Below are 21,016 nucleotides of genomic sequence, written 5' to 3' on the forward strand. Positions count from 1 at the left end.
ACTTATTACTGTCATAATATTAGAGATATGTGTATTTCTTTCTTATGCTGCAGCACATGTATTACTCTGTGGAACAATGTTTCATAAAGTCAGCTTGACCTTTCAAGTATGATTTAGTGTTCTTTCAAAGGCTTCCTAAATATTTTTGTCTTCCAAAGGGAGCTAATAAGTTACTATGTCCTGCCTGTATTCTAGATTACTATGTATCTTAATTTTTTTTTTTACACTAAAAGCTTGAACTTAAAAACAAAACGAGGATAAAAAGGAAATTTCTCTTTTCCCCCAAAATGTGTTGGCCACGTGCTAACAATACATTTACAGAAAATGTGGTGCAGGCAGTGGTCTACTTGGTCAAGTCTCATTTTAGAAAATGCCACGGAAATTAAGGTTAGCAAGCCAGCTCAAGGATACCCAAAGAAAACAGCATGCGTGCTGTCAGGCAAGTATTCTGGGGTACCAGCTGAACTATTTTGTGTTTTACAATCAAAACAGCCTTACTTGACACACCTTATGATAGACATTTTAAACTCGGGATGGGAAAAGGTTCTTTATCTTAATACCCAGTTTGGGATTGAAGAGATTGTAACTGCTATTTTCCCCTTCAAATCAATGGAAAGAATATTAGTTTGGATCATGCTAAAAATCTGACCTTTAAAATGTTTTCTGCATTCCAGAAGTGAACTCGTCTACCAAGTTTTCTTTGGCCTCTTTCCAGGTGCCAAATATTTAGAACTTATTGAGTTCAAGAGGCAGAGCAGATGTGGGGGGAGGGAGCAAAACACAGAAGGGCTACCTCCGGATGACAGAGTTAACCCCTGGATACTGCGGCAACATTTAAAAGTGAATGGAATTTGCAACCCCTTGGTATGACATGTGATTGCTTGCTTCTCCAATTCTTAAAAGAAGTTCCATATTCTAATGAGAAAGAAATTTTAAGAGCACCTGATAAATATGCATCCTGTATTTACTCAGAAGATGGCAAATCGGAGCGCCTTAAGAATCTCACAGGTTTTGCCAAACACCACGAAACGAAAGACAGGGTGACAATTCTATTTTTCTGTCCAATGGAAACCACGGCAAGATGGGAGCCATAGTGGCAAGTGAAGGGATATGTTTAGACTGCTAGATTATAGCTACACGGAATGCAGATAGCAGTTGGTACACTGACATCGGCGCTGGGACATTAACAGCAGGTCTGCCTTGCGGTTATCATTTTATCTGTGAGATTGTAACCCTTTTTGAGGTCAGACTGGGAGACAGTATGGTCAGAGTTTCTCGGGTGGTAAATCTAATGCCACTCCAAAGGACAGCCATCCCCTCTCTTGGGAGGGAACTGTGCTGCTGTTATTCGACGTGCAGGGTTCAGTGAGGGAGACAGATTACTAGTATGAACAGAAGTGAGAGCAAGAGGAACAGCAGTTAGCCTGAGTCCCTAATGCCTTGCCAGTGCCCCCACCCTCCTAGGAACAGGATTCAGTAGTGCATGGGTACATTATTACAAACAAGGCTAAATGAAGCAGTGGCTTCCACATGTTAACATGGGCTCGTGGTGTCCTTTGCCCCACCAGTGGCACCTTTAAGGAAGAAGCGGGCCCAAGCTGAGTTCCACGTGCTGGGTGAGCCAGATGACTTCTGTGCCCTGGTCACTTTCTTCGATGGGGCGGATGGGGGCCGCCAGGTTTTTAAAATCATGCTTCATCTTAAAGCACACGGTCACTTCACCCTCCTCCCGTTGTGGCGTCACTTTGATGAAAATGCCCACTTTATTGGCCTTTCTGAAGGCTATAATGCTATGGAAAAAAGTAAGTACAGTGTTAGGTAGGTCACAAGTCAGCCAAGCCACTAAGACTTAGATTTTATCTAATGACAAGTTATGACCATCATCTTGTTTATTAGCAACAGAGTTCTTTCAGCAAAATGTCAATCTACCTTTTTAATATTACAAAAGTAAAATACAGTCCTAAGTAATTGAAATTCAAATGGGAAAAAAGTTAAGTCTTCCCTTATTTTCCCCTTCAGCACACAGAAAAACTACAAACACTTTGGTTCTTAACCTACCAGGTATTTTTCTATGAGTTTGCACTGACACAAAAGGGACACACTACTTGTTCTATTAACTTGTTTTTTTTCCACTCAGTTTATCACAAATACCTTTCCATGCTGGTATATACAGATCTTCTCCATTCTACTTAATGGCTGCAGAGTATTTTGTTATAGGTTTACTATAATTGGTATATACTGATGTTATTGCCAATTTTCCTGTCATAAACAATGGTGCCATGAATATCCCTTTACGTTGATCTATGTGTGCATGTGGTAATGTTTCTATAGGATACAGACTGATATTAACTCAGAACTTTAAAGGAACTTCTGGAACACCATAAAATTAGTGTTTTTATAAATAAGCTCTGTAAATCAGAAATTTCTGGAATAGAAAAATAATCTCTTTAGTTGATATTTCCGTTTTGACTTTCTCTGACGTGCACTTCATGTTTGTGCTTTAATAATTTAGCTTCAAATAAAAAGTCTAAGGGCAATGAAACAGAATTTGATCTACTATTCAAATGATACTCCGAGAAAAGTTACTGGATTTAAACATTTACATAGTATCGTATAGTATTTATTTCTAAGTATCTGAAAGTCCTAAAAGTGCAATGTGAAGTATAATTAATTCAATTTTTTATTACTCTTATCATATAATCTGACTAGAATTTGATATCTCCGATGATCTTTCCAGCAGTTGACGTTGGCTTAACAAATTTCTATATCTAATTAATGTCATTTAAGGATCCACATAAAGCAATGATTACAGAAAATGCCTTTTGTATTGTATTAACTCAATACATTTTGTACTGTAGTAAATAAACCCTTGATTTGTAGGATTCATTAAAAAAACAGTTTTCTTTTAAAATTTAAAAATAGTAAGAAGGAAAAAGTGTCTTACTAGCCTCACTTACCAGGCAACCACTGATAGCTGGGAAGCTTCAAAAATAAAAATTAAAAAATGCAGATTTCTGGTGCACCCCTAGACCTTCCAGAGAGAATCTCTGGGCTGGGGCCTGGAACTCTACAGAATGAAACAAAACACTGGTGCTTTCCAAAGTCAACTCAATTTTGCCAATCATGGTGCTAAACTCATCTTTGCCCTTTATTTATTTATTTATCATTCTGTTAAAAAAAACCTTACATGTGGGGCGCCTGGGTGGCTCAGTGGGTTAAGCCTCTGCCTTCGGCTCAGGTCATGATCTCCGGCTCCTGGGATCGAGCCCCACATCGGGCTCTCTGCTCAGCGGAGAGCCTGTCCCTCCCCCAACCCCTGCCTGCCTACTGTGATCTCTCTGTCAAATAAATAAATAAAAATCTTTAAAAAAAAAACCAAAACACCTTACATGCTCCTTGTGCCAGCATATGAAGCTGTTCTTTTCAGCTCCAAGTCAACCTTCTGTATCTTGCTTTGTGACACAGGATTCTGCCACCAATGTCTCTCTGCTTTGTTCCTCTCTGCTCCCTGTCAGGCTCATGTCCAATGGAGGGGTTCTAACGGAGCCTAGAAACCTGGACGGGGAAGTGGCTTGCTCCTGCCTATGAGCTGCCTCTGTGTGTGTGTATATGTGTGTCTGTGTGTATGTGTGGGGGAAGGTGTTCCTGTGGGCCTCACTCCAGCAATGGTTCTTCACCCAGGAAGGGACAGTACCTGTTGCAGTTTTAGACTGTATCCTAACTGATGTATCCTCATCCAGGCAAAGGTTTGGCTTTTTACTTTCAGTTATTAGGTAAGACAGAGTCAAATCTATTACTCAAAGGGCAGGTGGGGAGGGTATGTGGAGAAATCTAATGATAAAACTATAGAAGAGAATACTGTATCCTGTAACTATTAAAAATAATGCACTTGAAAATTTTAATTAACAGGGGAAAATATTTACTACTTAAATGGAAACAAAGATTAGAAACTGCTTACAGAATGATCCTAATGATGGAAGAAATATATAGAAGGACAAAGACCAAAATGTTAACGGTGCTCATCTCTGGCAGTGGGATTTTATTTTCCTTCTTCATGGTTTCATATATATATTCTGCAAATTTCTACAGTAATTTTTTATAAACAAGAAAAAATCACCTTAAAAAATCAAGATTAAAAAAACTGGGGTCTGTAAGTGGGCCTCCTACATTAGCTAACTGTACTATGTTGGGGGAGAGGGTCACTAAGCTCTCACTCACTCAGGATCGTCCTGAAAGTCCTGGGGTTCTGCCAACTCATCATACTCCGCTGCTGCATCCTTTCCAGCTAGGACGAGCTCTTCGGGAGGCACCACCACCTGCAGAGTAAAAGAGAGAGGGCTGCCTCAGAACGGGTCAGTGTGTTGTAGGACATTCATTCCACAACATATGACACAGTGGTACACCAACCTAAACATACCGAAGGAAGTTTCAGGAAACAGAGTATTACTTCACTTATACAGAGTTTAAAAACTGTTAGGAACACAGACATTTCTAGTGAAAGTACAAGAACAAAGAACAGTTAAGCAGCAGTCTTCAGACTAAGCCTTATGTTATTACTAGGCCTCAACTTTGCTATGTCAAGAGGTTAGCAGGTAATGATGTCAACCACATTTGTAATTACGGATAGAATGAGGATGGGGAGGTATAAAGAGAAAGATAGCAAGTCTACAAACTGGGGTACACATCAGGCACTTATTTCTGTCTCACAGGAACAGGTTATTAGCGTTACTAAAAAGAGCAAGGACAGATGAGTGTCACCACTCTTTGAAAGTGATGCTAATAAGTGAAATTATTAAAAAGCAGAAGGAAAAAAGAAAAAGGAGATAAAGAAATTCCCTACTAATAAGTATTTTTTTCAAATAATAGCTAATTAAAGATATAGGAATCATTTCTATCAACTTTTGTTGTATCATGCTGAATTACGAGTCAATAATAGATTACCCATTGAGTAAAGTTCTTGATCTAAAATTTCAAGTACTAGATGAATCGCCAAGTAACAAAATGAAAAAAAGGCCACATTTTATTCATTCAATTAACATTTGCAGAAAGTCAAAATCACCTATTTTAATATTTAGCGCTGTGTATACTGTATGTAAGTGGAGGGCATCTAGAGGAGGCACAGCATTTAGAAGGATATGTTATTTCCTAGGAGTCTTGAGACCTGAGCAGGAGTCAGACAGAGAAATGCAGGTATGTATGTCAGGAAATGGCATTCGAGCTAGAAGAATAGCATCTGCAATTCCCATCGCATCTGCTTGGAGGATATGCATTAATATGTGTAATTTGGAGAATGCTAGATTTGAGGATCTGGGGAAAGGTCATCCTGGAAGAACAGATGGGGGGGACCACTGAGAACCGCTTATGCTATGTGGAGGAATTTGGATTTTCTCCCTAAGTCAGAGGGATGCCAAATGATCAGTCTGCCTATCAGAGTTAGATTTTAGAAAGATCACTTTGGAACCAAGACAGACGACAGGCTGGAATGGCAGTGGGGGTGGATTCCGAACACGTCAGCAAGGACATTACTGGCACAGTACAGGTAAGAAAGGATGAGACCTTCAAACAGGGCAGTGGCAGTGTGATTGTGCATAAAATAAAACAAAAAACAAAGCAAAACAACAACAACAAACTCAGGGGTGCCTGCATGGCAGGTCAGCGTGTTGTAGGACATTCGGTTAAACACTGCCTTTGGCTCAGGTCATGATCCCAGGGTCCTGGGACAGAGTTTCGGGCTCCTTGATCAGTGGGGAGCCTGCTTCTCCCTCTGCCTCTGCCTCTCTCTCTCTTTCTCCTTCTGTCTCTCATGAATAAATAAATAAAATCTTAAAAAAAAAATAAACAAATTCAGGAGGTGAAATCAAAAGAAACTGATGATTGCTTGAATGTGGAAATGGAAGACAGTGTGGAGTCCTTTAAGCCAGGTCAAAAGGCCCCTCCAGGAAAAGTCACGGTCCCTCAAAATGCTCCTACCTTAGCAGTGCTGTTGATATCATCTGGGTCCCCCTCCTCGCACTCCAGCAGCGTCACGTGGGTGAGGTTCTCCACTGGATTCGTAAGCGTCAGGAGGACCTGGCTCTCCTGGGGAAAAGAACAAGCCTCTCTCAGACATGTTCCACTACTGCCACCTTGGTCCACTTTCTTAGTTGCTGTACCAAGCGTTTCACAAAATCGTCACCTCCTGCACCTGCCCCCCATTATTCCCAAGCAGTAACACCCACCTCTACATCACTACATTCTCAAAGTGCTCGCAGATTCCTATTCTACTATTTATATTAGGCTATATATGCTATGGAGCTCCTTAAATTACATGAGGAAATAGGGCAGATCCCATAGAAAGGGCCAGGTACTAGACTCAGAAGTTCTGAGGAATGTACATTATCTAAGTGGTTAAAGTTTACAACTCTTGCTTCATCCAGTCCTCCACTTAAGGACTCCTGAGCAACAACTTAAGTCAGCTTAGTCTGAAAGTCCTCATAAAGCATGAGAGCCACAGGGTAGCCAGACAGAGAAAAAAAAATTCATCAGGACTCTAAAAGACTTTTAAGACTTCTTGTCCCATAATTTGCCCTTGTTTGGTACTTTCTTGAGGTTAGCAAAATCTTTCAGATGAACGTGGACTCCATAAGCAGCATGAAAGCAAAGAACAAAAGGGGCTGTTGGAGAATATTCTACACTCATGGTGGGGGAGAGGGGGCATAGATAAGGAACTCAAAGAAGAGAGGGGCTGTGGTAAAGAAATCCCGTTGATTCCTGGTATCTGACACATGCACACACATGGGATGTGGAGAGTCTCCTGGTTGGAGAAGAGCTAAAGATGTCTGTGGGATAAAACATCTTCCTTCTTTTCCCACCCATGAGTTCATCTTTACATAATGTACATGCTGCTCCTTCTAAATGTATGTCAAAGATGCTGTTGCCAAGAATCCCAGCTTAAAGAAGTTAAAAATCCCAATCCCTTTATGACTTCAAACTTTCTTTTCTTTCCCTTGCTCCGGAATCTCATGCTACACACACACAGCTGCCCACATACACACACACACACATTTCTTATCAGTTCTTTATCTTCCTGCTAATAAGCAAAGTACTAACCTTCATGTAGCGAAGGTTGGGAATTGACATGATTCTCACTTCTGGGATATAATTGCTATGTGTGAATAAAAAATACATTAATGTCCATTGAAGTCTCTTAAAATCATTGTTACTTTCCTTTCAAGTGATTTCAGTGAAGATTTCTTCAAGTTAATCAGAACATGTCACAGAAAAAGAATTTTAAAGAATCATACCATCATAATAAGAACTTAAGACTTATGAAACCAACTGTTGAGTTCTTTCTGAAATCGTATGTACACTTCTACATAGAGCCTATATATCTGTGTGCATCATGCTAGATATCTTCCTTATACATTTGCTAGATATATTTTTTGAGATTTTATTAATTCATTTCTGTAAATCTGAAAGGCAACTGGTTACAGGACCCACAACTGACTCAGTAACACACTGCAGAGGTTGAAACACACTACCACAAACTTATCAAACACTTTTATAAAGCACTGTGTGCTAGGCAATGTTTTAAACACTTTAACTTAATCTTCACTGTGACTGCATGAGAGGGGTGTTATTACCATCACCCCCGTTACAGAGATGAAAAAACTAAGCTTGGAAGAAGCAGTAACTTGGTGAGTAGCCAGAATTCAAACTCAGGCAGTGTAGCGCCAGGGTCCTTCCCCTTAACCACTGTTTCGCTGCCCAAGAAGGACAACAGAATACTGTACTCACATGTGCTTAGTCTGAACTCAAAATCACCCAGGGTCAAATCTCAGCTTAGTGTTTATATACCTATTCTTTCCTCCAAAGTCAACAGACCAGCATTTCTCAACATTCTTGACTGATGGAAGGAATAATTATTTTTAATTGCTGCAGAATATTCTATAACCTCAGTGTACCGCAATTTAATCAACTATTTGTTAATGGTTAATCAGCTTGACACTGAAATTGTTTTTAGCTTTTTGCCATTAAAATGTTACAATACACATCCTTACATATGTATCTTTAGATATTGGTGGCTTTGTTTCAACAGAATAGATTCCTGAGATGGTACTGCTGGTTTAGTCTATGTAACTTTGTCTTGACATTCCAGACCGCTCTCCAAAAAGACTCTAGCCATCCACAAACCTACCAACAATGTATGCAAATACGTTTCCCCACATGCTCACAAGCACTAAATGCCCTTTATTATTTTAAACTTTTCCTATCAAGTCTCAGCATCTTTCCATGTATTCACTGACCATTTGAAATTCCTCTTCTATAAACTGCCAGTTCAAATCCTTTTGTCCTACTCACATTTTCATCTTTCCAATCTGTGGGAATTCTGTCTTCCAGGGACATTAAATTTTTATCTGTCATGGAGTAGCAAATATTCTTTCCTGCTCTATTGTCTGTCTCAGGATTCTGTTGTCAAATATATAAATGTAAAAATATATGTAGATATATTTTTTTACAATTTATGGGTTTTTTGTGGGTTTTTTTTTTTGTTTTTTGCTAACGGTCAGCTATTTTCTTCTTTAGCGGTTTCTGGGTTTCCTGCCTTACTAATTCCCTCTACGCATTTCTTGCCCTGAAGCCAAGACAGTATTTTCCTAATTTTTCAAAATATTTTTGATAAGCAGTTTTCATTCACAAAATTCCCTTCTATTGACAAGTCCCAGTGAATTAACACTAATAATCACTTTTATCCCACTCAATGAACACTGTTGCAGGGATCCTCTTTGATTTGTTCTACTTGGTTTTTTACTTAATATTTTGCATCATTATCAAAACTAGGTACGTTTTAACTTGCAATCAATGGCCAGTGTCTCTCTGTCCAATAACTAATTAACAATCACCACCTGGAGACCATACCATCACTGTGTCCCTGATGCAAACACCCTTGATTCTAGGTCTGTAATTTGTTTTAAAGTTCAGGGTATAGAACTCGAAACCTAAACAGAAAAAACAGCAAGATAATTCTGATGACGTTTTTCAAGCCCAGAGTAAATACATTTTGTGTTGAAAAAAGTCAAAGAACAATAACTAAAAACACTGATCCCAAAATACTCACACAGCAACCAGCTGGATTTTGAATTTGATAGATGTTGGATTAAACTCTGGCTTGCTCAAATTATGTTCACATTTCTAAAAAGAAAAATTTATAGTATGTATTAGAGGAAAACAAGAAAAAAATCTCTGCTGGATCCATATAGCTACTAAATTCAGAAGGACAGCACTGACTTGAGTTTTGTTTTGTTTTATTCTGTTATAAGACCGCATGTTCTGATTGCCAACATTTGCAAAAGATGATGCTTTGGCCTTCTCTGGACATAAGCAAGAACCTATCAGATACTATACCTTTGCGGTGCTTAATAACTACTGAAATAACAACTAACACATATTGAGAACATACTAAGTGTGCTGAACCATATGCTCCTTAAGTGGATTTAAACATGACACTGACTTCATAAGGTAAGTGTAGGTACCAAAACTGTTATTGTCCCCATTTTACACATGATGAAAATGGGGCACAAGAAGCGTAAGTCATCTTACCCAACTCCACAGAGCCAGTAAGAATTAAAGCAGGGTCGGCACCTGGGTGGCTCAGTTGGCTGAGCATCCAACTCCTGGTTTAAGGCTCAGGTCATGATTTTTGGATCATGGGACTGAGCCCCCAAGTTAAGGCTCCACGCTCAGCTGGGAGTCTATCTGAGATTCTCTCCCTCTGCCCCCCACCTCATGCTCTCATGCTCTCTCTAAAATAAATAATCTTTTTTTTTTTTTAAGATTTTATTTATTTATTTGACAGACAGAGATCACAAGTAGGCAGAGAAGCAGGCAGAGAGAGGAGGAAGGGAAGCAGGCTCCCCGCTGAGCAGAGAGTCCGATGTGGGGCTGGATCCCAGGACCCTGGGATCATGACCTGAGCCAAAGGCAAAGGCTTTAACCCACTGAGCCACCCAGGCACCCCTAAAATAAATAATCTTAAAAAAAAAAAAAAAAAAAAAAAAGAATCAAAGCTGGGATTTAAATCCAAGTAGTGTGATTTCAGATCCCATGCTTTAAAATACATTAACAATTTTTTACTTTCTTTAACGGGTACTACATACACTTGGTTAAAAAATTTCTTAACAGTACAAAACAGGGACAGTGTAAAGGTACCCATTACTTGTCCCCTTGTCCTCCTCCCCAGAGTCCTACCAGTATCTCATGTGTTTTCTCATTAACAGCCTGTGCACATACAAGTATGTGCACACATTGTCTTTTTTACAATAACAAAAAAGGGAGCATTTTATATACTCTTTTGCCCTTTACTTTTTTCCTTATCGATCTTAGAATTCTATACCAGCACACACAGAGCTATCTCTGTATCTTACTGTGATCATTTCTGTACCTTATTCAACCATACCCACACTGATGGATATCTGTGACGTTTCCATGATTTTGCTATTATAAATAAGGCAGCAACGAGTAAGTATTCTTGCATATCAGTCATTTCCCATATGTGTTAATTTCTGCTAATCTGGTTAACTATCAAATGGTATTTCACTGCAGTTTTAACAGACATTTCTCTGATTTCTGGAGGAGTATATTTCATGTTTATTGGCTATTGGGATTTCCTCTGCTGTGACTTGTATGTTAGTATTTACTGGATCTTCACATACTGACTGGAGTATGTTTTCCTTACTAATTTGCTGAAGTTCTTTACATGTTCTAGACACTAATCCTTTAATTACATATCTTATAAATTACTTTTCTCAGGTTATGGCCTATCTTTTCATTACTACAGGTTTTCTTTGGAGTGCAGGTATAAGTTTCACTGTGTCAAATATATAGCATTGATTCCTCTATAGTTTGTGCTGATTTGCCTTATTTATGGAATACTCCCTACCCAGAAGTCAAAGATTTTCCTGTCTCCTTCTAGAAGTTTTGCTCTTCATATTTGCTCATTCATGTTTCTAATGTTCCAGGGCACCTGGGTGGCTCAGTCAGTTAAGCATCTGCTTTCGGCTCAGGTCACGATCTCAAGGTCCTGGGACTGAACCTAGCATTGGGCTCCCTGGTCAGTGAGGGTCTGCTTCTCCCTCTCCCTCTGCCCCTCTCTCCGGCTCATGCACTCTTCTCTAATAAATAAAAATTACCTTAAAAAAAAAAAAGAAGTTTCTAATGTTCCTGAAATTGACTTTTGTGAATGGTGTGAGACAGAGACCCAATTTTATTTTCATGTAATTATTTGACCTAGGAAAATCTAACAGGCTATTCTTTCCCCAGTGATCTGCAATGCTGTATTTGGTAAATACCAAGTTTTCTCACACCCATGAGTCTGTTTCTTTCTCTACTCTGTTCCAAGTCTGTTAACCTATATAAATGCATATCAAAAAAAATTTTTGTTTATACACACACATATTTGTTTTCCTTCCTGCCCTCCCTTCCTTACACAAAAAGTTGTGTACCTGCCACACACCCTACTTTTTGCATTTAAAAATATATCCCATATTAGTACATTCCTTTTTAGAGTTATAGTACTCACTTCATGGATATACCATAATCTGCACATTTTGTATTTGTGGAAGCCCACCTACCCTGAAAACAGATTATCAATAGGCAACTGCTTATTTACTTTTGATAAATCTGGTGAATTGTACAGTCAACATGAATCTTGTATAACGTCTTATGAATTTACATATTAAAATTTACTATCATTAATCTCCTTAAAGGAATCAACTTTTTGTTTTATTGCTTTTTTGTATTTTACAGTGGTGTGGTTTTTTTTTTTTTTTTTTAAGATTTTATTTATTTATTTGACCGACAGAGATCACAAGTAGGCAGAGAAGCAGGCAGAGAGAGAGGAGGAAGCAGGCTCCATGCCAAGCAGAGAGCCCGATGTGGGGCTCGATCCCAGGACCTTGGGATCAGGATCTAGGCTGAAGGCAGAGGCTTTAACCCACTAAGCCGCCCCTTTACAGTGGTTCTTAACTCATTAGTATCCTCTTCCTTCATGTTTCCTTGTACTTACTTTGCTGTTCTTTTTCTAACTTCTTGAAATGTCTGCTGAAACACTGATCTTTTATTTCTTCCTGTCTAATATACAGATTTACTTCTAGGCATGGTCTTAGCTGTGTCCTGTTTTCCTCTACAGGAATGACTAATTCCTAATTTAATTGCACTCTGATCAAATAATATATTCTAATAATATCATCTTTTAAAAAATGTTGAGGGGTGCCTGGGTGGCTCAGTGGGTTAAAGCCTCTGCCTTCGGCTCAGGTCATGATCCCAGGGTCCTGGGATCGAGTTCCACACTGGGCTCTCTGCCCAGCAGGGAGTCTGCTTCCCCTTCTCTCTGCCTGCCTCTCTACCTACTTGTGATCTCTATCTGTCAAATAAATAAATAAAATCTTTAAAAGAAAAAAAAAAAAGAAAAAGTTTGGGACTGACTTTATGACCAGTATACAGTTAATTTTTATAAGTGTACTGTGTGTACTTGGAAAGAATGCATATTCTGCAGATAATTGGGTACATGTTTGTTCTCTTGGTTACTAAGCGAAGCATGTTTAATTTCCCCAAATCATTTGTCTAAAATAATGTAATTTTCTCCAATGTTTCGATATTTTGAGTCTACATTATTCAGTGCATATAATTTTAGAACTGTTACATCCTCTTTGTGAATTATTTCTTCCTTTATGAATTATGCCTCCATTTAAAAATTTATTATTTATACGATCTGTCGTTCCCATTTATCTTCACTTCCAACCTTTCTGAATTCTGTTTCTTGTGATTAGCATAGAATGGGCAGGCATTTTGTTGGTTTTAAATATTTAGTCTTTTAACAGAAGCATTTACTTCACTGGCATTTATATAAATACTGAAATAGTTGGCTGTAAATCTATCTCACTACATGCTTTCTATTTGAACCACCAGTTTTATGCTCTTTTCCCTCTGTTCTTTTTGTACATGGCTTTTATCAAGCTGAGGAAGTTCTGTATTGCTGTTTTGATCTACAAGGTTTCTTTTCCATGTTCTTTTGGTTTTCTTCTACAATGTATTTATTGAAGAAACTCAGCTGTCTGTTTTATAAATTCATAGAGGCTGGATTTTGCTAATGTTTCTTCTTTCTTCCTTTCTTTTAAATTATTTTATTACTCCTCTTTGTTGCCTCTCTATCAGCCTGAAAGTCATACATTCTTTCACTACTCTTCTAGGGGTTAGTGCTATGAATTTATTGACTTTCAGGTACCTCATTTTCCACATCTGTAGAACAGGGGTAACAACAGTACCTACATCTTATAGTTTTAAGGATTTTTATCTTGAAAGCATTTAAAATGGTAACTGGACACCCAAGTATATTCTCTATAAGCGTATTTTATATTTACTACATTCTGGAAGTTTCGACATTGGCCAGATATCAATATTTATTTCATTCCTGCTTTTCTCTGGTACAAACGGCAACTCTACAGAATGGAGTAATTACCCGACAGCGCAGGGACCGTTTGATCAGAAGATGTTTGTGACGAGGATAGAGCTGTGAAGCACAGACTGGTTGGAAGTCAGGCTGCAAGAGGCGCTGCTGAAGGGTGGTCACTAGCATGAAAGGCAGAAACCAGGCTTAGTTTACAATGACTCACTCAAAATTAGACTTATGAGATAACACTTGAAACAACACTTCCTTTGTGAACAGTCCTTCCAACACATGAAACAACACTTCCTTTGTGAATAGTTCTTCAAAAAACTACAATAGAGAAATCTGACATTTTAAAGCTCTTCAAGTGATTATATCTATTTCATTTGTTACTGGATTTATGTTACTAACAACCATGACACCATCAAAAATCTCAAAACTCAGGGCATATTAGTAACAAAAGCAGAATTAGGTGTAAAATAGAAACCAAGGAAAAAAAAGTAAAATATTACCCTCTGTTAAATTTACTGGTCTTGTATAGTAATCTTCAGGTAGAGGTTCCACTTCGTCTACAGCCTGAGCTGGCTCAATCTTTATCTCTTTCTGGTCCTCTCCTTCTTTAAGGCTAAAAGATAAAAAGCACTAATTTCTCAAAGGTCCACCTAATTGCCTTCAAAGTCTACAATATCAATAACTGAAGTATTCTTCTATTGCAGAACATTCTTTCTCTGTTGGGGTCTTTTCTAAGCATGACAATCTTCTTCCCCAGTAGCAAGTGTTTTATGTCACATTCCTCCAATTCATTTGGATACCCGCTTTTCTCCTCATAGCCATTTAATGTCCAAACTTACGACAGTCCGGCAAGGGTACTGATGGTTGCACCAGCTCGTGGTCGCTGAAGCCTGGTTCCAAGACCATATTTGTCCTAAAAAGAGTTCAGAAATTCCAATTACAAATACTACGTTTATACATCCTATTTACCACAAGAAAGACTTTTGGGTGGGCCAGCATGAGAAGCTCAGGGAAATAAGCAAAAAAAAAAAATAAATAAAAAAAAAAGCTAATTTGAAAGCTCCTTTTAAAGAAAGTAATTTGTAGCCCCACATCATCTTATTTTTAAAATAATTAGCAAAAGCACCAAACATGGAGAGTGAAACTACATTAGTAGAGTAAAATTGAACTAAATGTGATTTTTTTTTAAACTATTAATCTAAAAATATCTAAGCTATGACTTAGACCAGAACTATGTGAAGTGTCTATGGCAAATGATGAATGTCTTCTTGGAACACCAGCGATCATCTGCTAACTTCTTCAGGGTTAGCAAGAATCATAAAAGAGAACTTACCACTACATGAATAGTGTGTTGCTGTAGGCCCCCAAATAGCAGCAGGTTGCAACAGAGACAAAAAAATGCAGCATAAGACAGAAGCAAACTCATACAGCAGGCAGGTTATAAGGGAAGCTGAAAGAATAATGCCTTTAATTCAAACTCCTCTCCTACATACACTAAGGCATATGTTGATTCTACCACGGGGCTATTCTGAAAATTTCATTTAGACTTCATTAAAGTCTCTGGTAATGTAGATGCTTTGCATGTCTTAATGTTTTATTTTGTTCTAAACTAAATATTTTTATATGGACCCCACCAATCCTTAGGGATTCAATGGCCTAACTAATTCTCATACAGAAGCAGTATGACAAGTTACATTTCCTCAGCTGTCAATCTACACCACAGGATTGTTGTGTAAAATATGTGAAAAGTCCTTATTAGAATAGTGCCTGACAAATCACTGTCCTTCAATCAATGTTATTTATTCAATGTCAACCTGCTCGACCCCAAGCAAGCATACAGAAAAGAAATTGTTCCACAAGAGCAAATAAAGCGTAGGGGACAATAACAAAAGCTCCATATCCTCATGTTTTGCTTCTGGATAGCAGACAGACTGTAGTGAACGACTTCTGTGAAGAATTCCTATCAATGACACTGGCATGTATTACTATTTATTTAACCATGCAAAATGCACTGTGTAAGAGTCAGTGTTCTTCACACTGGAGAACTACAGGACGGTACCAGAAATAATAATTTGAGCTGGGAACCCATTACTATAGGATGTCAAAGGTGGCCTACCTGTCTAATATGAATAAAATCTAACACTTGCCTCCTTTCCTCTGTAGTTGTGTCATATCTACAAAATTAAACACTAGCCCTGGGGAATAATCAGAAGAGAGAGGGCAGTGATAGAAAAAGGAACACAAATGTCCTTAAGACTCAAAGAACTCAAATAGAGTGAATGATATGGCAAAAGCCTAACTGCTGGACTTAAAAACCTGTAATTTGAGAAACCTTTCTTTGCTACCCATCATTCAGAAATCTAAGGTCAGTGGCCACCTTCTGAAATGGTCACTGTTCTCAAGGCACACAGGCCTTGTGAACAATGAACTGCACACTCCTTTTTGTACCACGTCCTCACCGAAAAAGCCAAAGGCATATAGTTTCTACGCCGTGCCAGTTTCTTGCGATCTCGTTCAACCTTCTCCTTCTGAGCAAGCTGCTGGTAATATTCAATCAGTTTGTTCATCTGTAAGAAATTGAAGACGCAGTAACTGTTTTCATGAGGAAGCTAACAGGAAGTATGAAAAATTAAGCAATGACACTAACTGGACACAAAATGAACAGAGAAGACAAATTACTACAGTGGGCAAATTTGCCCTTTTCCTCAAAAAGAATTTCTTTTCATTACATTTCTCTGTATAATTTCAGAATTAAAATGGAACCTTTAAGTTTAACAATGGGAAGAAATGGGTAATGAAAAGGCTAGGAAATTTCATGCCCTCTTGTTTTACTTCACTTTTACTTTTTACTTTTTTACTTCCTTTTACTTCATTACTTATTTCGCCCTACAACTACTCCCATTTTTTCTGTATGGCCACAGGCCTCTTTCTTTCTTTCTTTCTTAAAGATTTTATTTATTTATTTCACAGACAGAGATCACAAGTAGGCAGAGAAGCATGCAGAGAGAGAGGAGGAAGCAGTCTCCCTGCCGAGCAGAGAGCCCGATGCGGGGCTCAATCCCAGGACCCTGGGACCATGACCTGAGCTGAAGGCAGAGGCTTTAACCCACTGAGCCACCCAGGCGCCCCAGGCCTACCTATTTCTAAGAATGTAACATCTTGTACTGTGTCTTCTCCCCCACTCATTTGTTTTCATTTTTAAAGTATGTCCTTGGGGCGCCTGGGTGGCTCAGTGGGTTAAAGCCTCTGCCTTCAGCTCGGGTCATGATCCCAGGGTCCTGGGATCGAGCCCCATATCGGGCTCTCTGCTCGGCAGGGAGCCTGCTTCCCTTCCTCTCTCTCTGCCTGCCTCTCTGCCTACTTGTGATCTCTCTGTCAAATAAATAAATAATCTTAAAATAAAATAAAATAAAATAAAATGTGTCCTAATCCTAAAAGCAATACCTGTTAACTGTGAAAACTTAGAACAACATTAAACAAAGCAAAACTTCTCTTTTATCTCTTGTGCCCATGTCACTCTTCCCCTCAGTAAAGGTATCTGCAATTATCAGCTTAGGTATCTTTCTTACACGCACATATGGGTATGTGATTACACATTGCACACATTAAAACAAAAACCCTGAGTATAGATATATAGCTTTTTTATGTCTGAAAGAAAGTATTTTTCACATAGGGGAAAAACATATTATTTTATAACTTTTTATTTCACCAAAAATAAACACATACTGTTTTCTTTTTCTGAGTCACAGCCTGACTACAGAACTAAAGCTACAACTAGGTTTCTCTATCAACTTAAGCCAGACTAGAAAATACTGCCATTGTGATTTAATGTCTTATGAGAAGCACTTTCTGTGTGTAACAGACACCTAAATACACATCACAGATTTCTAAGCATATGCCATATCCATGGATAAAATGAAAGATCATCAGTCTTTTTCTCCATCTCTTCTTAGATCATCCTCTCTCTGATGACGCTTTACTTACCCGTTGCGTGTGAGGATTTTCAGGTTCCTGCCAACCGCCACTAGCTGCAAAACAAAGGGACAGTAAACAAATTTTCATAACTTGATATTTTTATTTTCATAAAAACAGTTCATCTGCAGGCCACAAAATGAAATTTAAAAACACAAAATCACAGAACTTCCAAGAAATAGTCCTATGAGTTATATAGACCAGAACACTCACAATGAAATTTTCATTAAAAATAATGAGGGTGACAAAGATAACAGCCCTGCCACCACAACTAAGACATGCATAGCTTCTGTGACAAGCATCTGAAATGTATTACATTTCATTTTATGTAATAATTGTCTGACATGGGGATTCTTATTATTAGTCTCACTTTACAAATGAAATTGAGGCTCAGAGAAGTTAATTAACTTGCCCAAAGTCACATAGATAGTTAAGTGGTAAAGCTGGGATTCAAACTCATGCAGTCTGACTCTTAAGACCCTGCTCTTATCTGTAACACTGCAATTTCTATGTTCTATGTCCTTGATTCAGAGAAGAATTTCTTACATAAGAAACAAACAGCACAAATCACAATGGCAAAGATTATTCCAGAAAGCTAAAAGTAAAACCATGATGAATACAGCTGAGTCCTGAACAACATGGGTTTGAACTGTGAGCGTCCACATATATGTGGATATTTTTCAACAAATACAATACAGTACTGTAGCTGTATTTTTAATTTTTTCTAGTTTACTGTATTATGAGACTACATATATACAATACATACAACTTACAAAGTATGCGTTCATCAACTGTTTATGTTATCAGGGAGGCTTCCAGTCAACAGTAAGCTAGTAGTAGTTAGGTTTTTGGGGAGTCAAGAAGTCACACAGATTCCCCACAGTTGGGGGTCAACACTTTAACCTTTGCATTGTTCAAGGGTCAACTGTATATCTCAATAAAGCTAACCCCCCAAAAAGGGGAAAAAGTAAACTACAATGAGATACAGTTTTACAACCATCAGTCTGGAAAAATGAAGTAAGTCCCACAACACTACAGCAGCCAAGGCTCTGGAACAACGGGTAGTCTACTCTTATGCATAAGTCAGCTCTGTACTAGGAGCAGAATGCTAAGAGAGAAAAGGTGTAGCAGGATACATATACAGTATGTTTCCATTTGTTTCATATTAAAAAAAAACATCTGTTAGTGGCTACAAGCATGCATGGACACCTGACACCGATAAACACTGATTTCAGGACTGGGGTGGTTACTGCTCCAGGAGGGTGAGGAAGGGAATGTAGTGGGGATAGGCTACACAAGGGGCTTACACTGTTTGGGTTACGTTTACTATCTGAAGCTGGGTGATAAATACATGAATGTGTATTATCTGTGTAAGTAAAAATAACCTTTTTTCAAAACACAAAGGACGCTTGTTAAAGGTGACGCATACCTTGCAAGAAATGGCAACAACATCTTTTAGTATAGTAATATTTTAAAGGTTGCCTTACTTAAGACAATCACGAAAATAATTATGTAAAAGAAATGTTTTACTTGTAATATTTTAAAAAATCTAAATGAGTGTTTTACATAATTGCTTTAGAACTGGCAATTTACTCTGAAGAACACTTTGGGAAACATAACTATCTCATTTCTCTGCACATTACAGACACAATGGCTTACTTATAAATAAACAAATAGTTCTGAAGTGGTTTCAGAGCTTCTCAGACACCAACAACATCATGAAAGAAAAAATTATCTGTACTCTTCAAGAGCTCCTACTATTCAATTATTATTGTCAAGATACCCTAGAGGAGACAGATTTCTAGAAGTAAACACAGGTTTTAAGCTCTGAAATATAAATTATCCAACCTTAATGGCTCATAATCTAAAAAGCATAAAACATTCTCTTAAGGGTAACACTGAGAAATCTATTTGGATTTCTAGGCTTTGTTTCTTTACCTTGACAAGAGACAAAATACAAACACAGAAAAATACATTCCAAAAAAAATACTCTTCAATTCACCGAGGCGTACATACTCTGCCACTTTGAGGTTGTTTTTCTTATTTAACTTACATTCATAAGTAAATTCAAACAACTAACTTGCTATAGTGATATTAAAACACACATTTACTGACAATCTAAAGGTGCTATAGAATCTTTCTAATAAAAATCACATTTCAGGAAGTATCTATCCACCAATGAGCAACAATTAAGAGCTCAAGCATTCTAAACCAAAGAGCAAACACAACAGAATCAAGGATTGAATTTTTAAGAATAAAGAAACCTGACCCATATTTATTTCCAAACTGTGTAAAAATCTGTAAGAAATTTTTACTTAAAGTCCGTCTTCATTTTAGTTATGTCAACTGACATGAGTTAATTATGGGCTTCATCACAGACTAGTAAGTAGGCTGAAATTTTAAAGACTTTATTTATTTATTTGAGAGTGAGAGAGAGATAACACGAACAGGGTGGCAGGTGGAGAGGGAAAAGCAGACTCCCCACTGAGCAGGAAGGCAGAACCCTGGGATCATGACCTGAGCCACAGGCAGATGCCCAACCAACTGAACCACTCAGTTGGCCCCCAAGATGGGAATTCTTACCAAGTCTGCAAAGTTTCAGAAAATTGAATGAAAATTCAGAAAGAAAAAAGACAATGGGGAGTTAGCAATGCCACTATTTCTATAAAAAATAAATAGCAACTCAAGATCTTGAACTGACTTATACAGAGTTTCTACTCTGATGTTAACCATGGAGTACAGGAAATGCAAAAATAAAGGAAGTTTCCCAGGCAACAAAACCAAAAGACAACCGACAGAATGGGAGAAGATATTTGCAAATGACATATCAGATACAAGGCTAGTATCCAAAACCTATAAAGAACTTATCAGACTCAACACCCAAGGAACAAATAATCCAATCAAAAAATGGGCAGAAGACATGAACAGACATTTCTTCAAAGACATCCAGATGGCCAACAGACGCATGGAGAAAGTGCTCAATATCACGCGGCATCAGGGAAATACAAATCAAAACCACAGTGAGATACCACCGCACACCAGTCAGAATGGCTAAAATGAACCAGTCAAGAAACGGTAGATGTCGGTGAGGATATGGAGAAAGTGCAACTCTCCTACACTGTTGGTTGGAATGCAAGCTGTGCAGAAACTCTGGAAAACAGTATGAAGGTTCCTCAAAAAGTTGAAAACAGAGCTACCCTACGACCCAAGCAATTGCACTACAGGGTATTTGCCCCAAAGATACAAATGTAGTAACCCAAAGGGGCATGTGCACCCCAATGTTTATAGTAGTTATGAAGAGCCTAGATGTCCATCAACAGATGAATGGATAAAGAAGATGTGGTACATATATACAATGGAATATTATGCAGCCATCAAAAATTTGAAATCTTGCTATTTGCAACGATGTGGATAGAACTGAAGGATATTATGCAAAGTGAAATAAGTCAATCAGAGAAAGACAATTATCATACGATCTCACTGATATGTGCAAGTTAAGAAACAAGGTAGAGGATCATAGCGGAAGAGAGGAAAAAATGAAACAAGATGAAACCAGAGAGGGAGACAAATCGTAAGAGATTCTTAACCTCAGGAAACAAACTGAGGGTT

At 38.1% G+C, this 21,016-nt stretch overlaps 1 protein-coding gene across 2 annotated transcripts in view; it reads right to left on the bottom strand.

Moving 5' to 3' along the window:
* Window positions 1-222: 222 nt before the first annotated feature.
* Window positions 223-21,016, bottom strand: part of DCTN4 (dynactin subunit 4) — a 29,687-nt gene continuing 8,893 nt past the window's right edge. The window contains exons 4-14 of one of the 2 annotated variants that reach the window (XM_032851569.1): window positions 17,420-17,463; window positions 15,895-16,002; window positions 14,769-14,789; window positions 14,275-14,348; window positions 13,936-14,048; window positions 13,496-13,605; window positions 9,098-9,171; window positions 7,090-7,144; window positions 5,971-6,078; window positions 4,219-4,316; window positions 223-1,790 (exon numbers count right to left, since the gene is read on the bottom strand). In XM_032851569.1, coding sequence (XP_032707460.1) covers window positions 1,577-1,790; window positions 4,219-4,316; window positions 5,971-6,078; window positions 7,090-7,144; window positions 9,098-9,171; window positions 13,496-13,605; window positions 13,936-14,048; window positions 14,275-14,348; window positions 14,769-14,789; window positions 15,895-16,002; window positions 17,420-17,463 — 1,019 coding nt within the window. In that variant the 3' untranslated portion in view covers window positions 223-1,576. The remainder of the gene's footprint in view (window positions 1,791-4,218; window positions 4,317-5,970; window positions 6,079-7,089; window positions 7,145-9,097; window positions 9,172-13,495; window positions 13,606-13,935; window positions 14,049-14,274; window positions 14,349-14,768; window positions 14,790-15,894; window positions 16,003-17,419; window positions 17,464-21,016) is intronic. The other variant, XM_032851570.1, reaches the window with a different exon arrangement.

This window comes from Lontra canadensis, unplaced genomic scaffold, assembly GCF_010015895.1.
Source record: "Lontra canadensis isolate GAN:19392208 unplaced genomic scaffold, GSC_riverotter_1.0 scaffold5, whole genome shotgun sequence".
NCBI lineage: Eukaryota > Metazoa > Chordata > Mammalia > Carnivora > Mustelidae > Lontra > Lontra canadensis.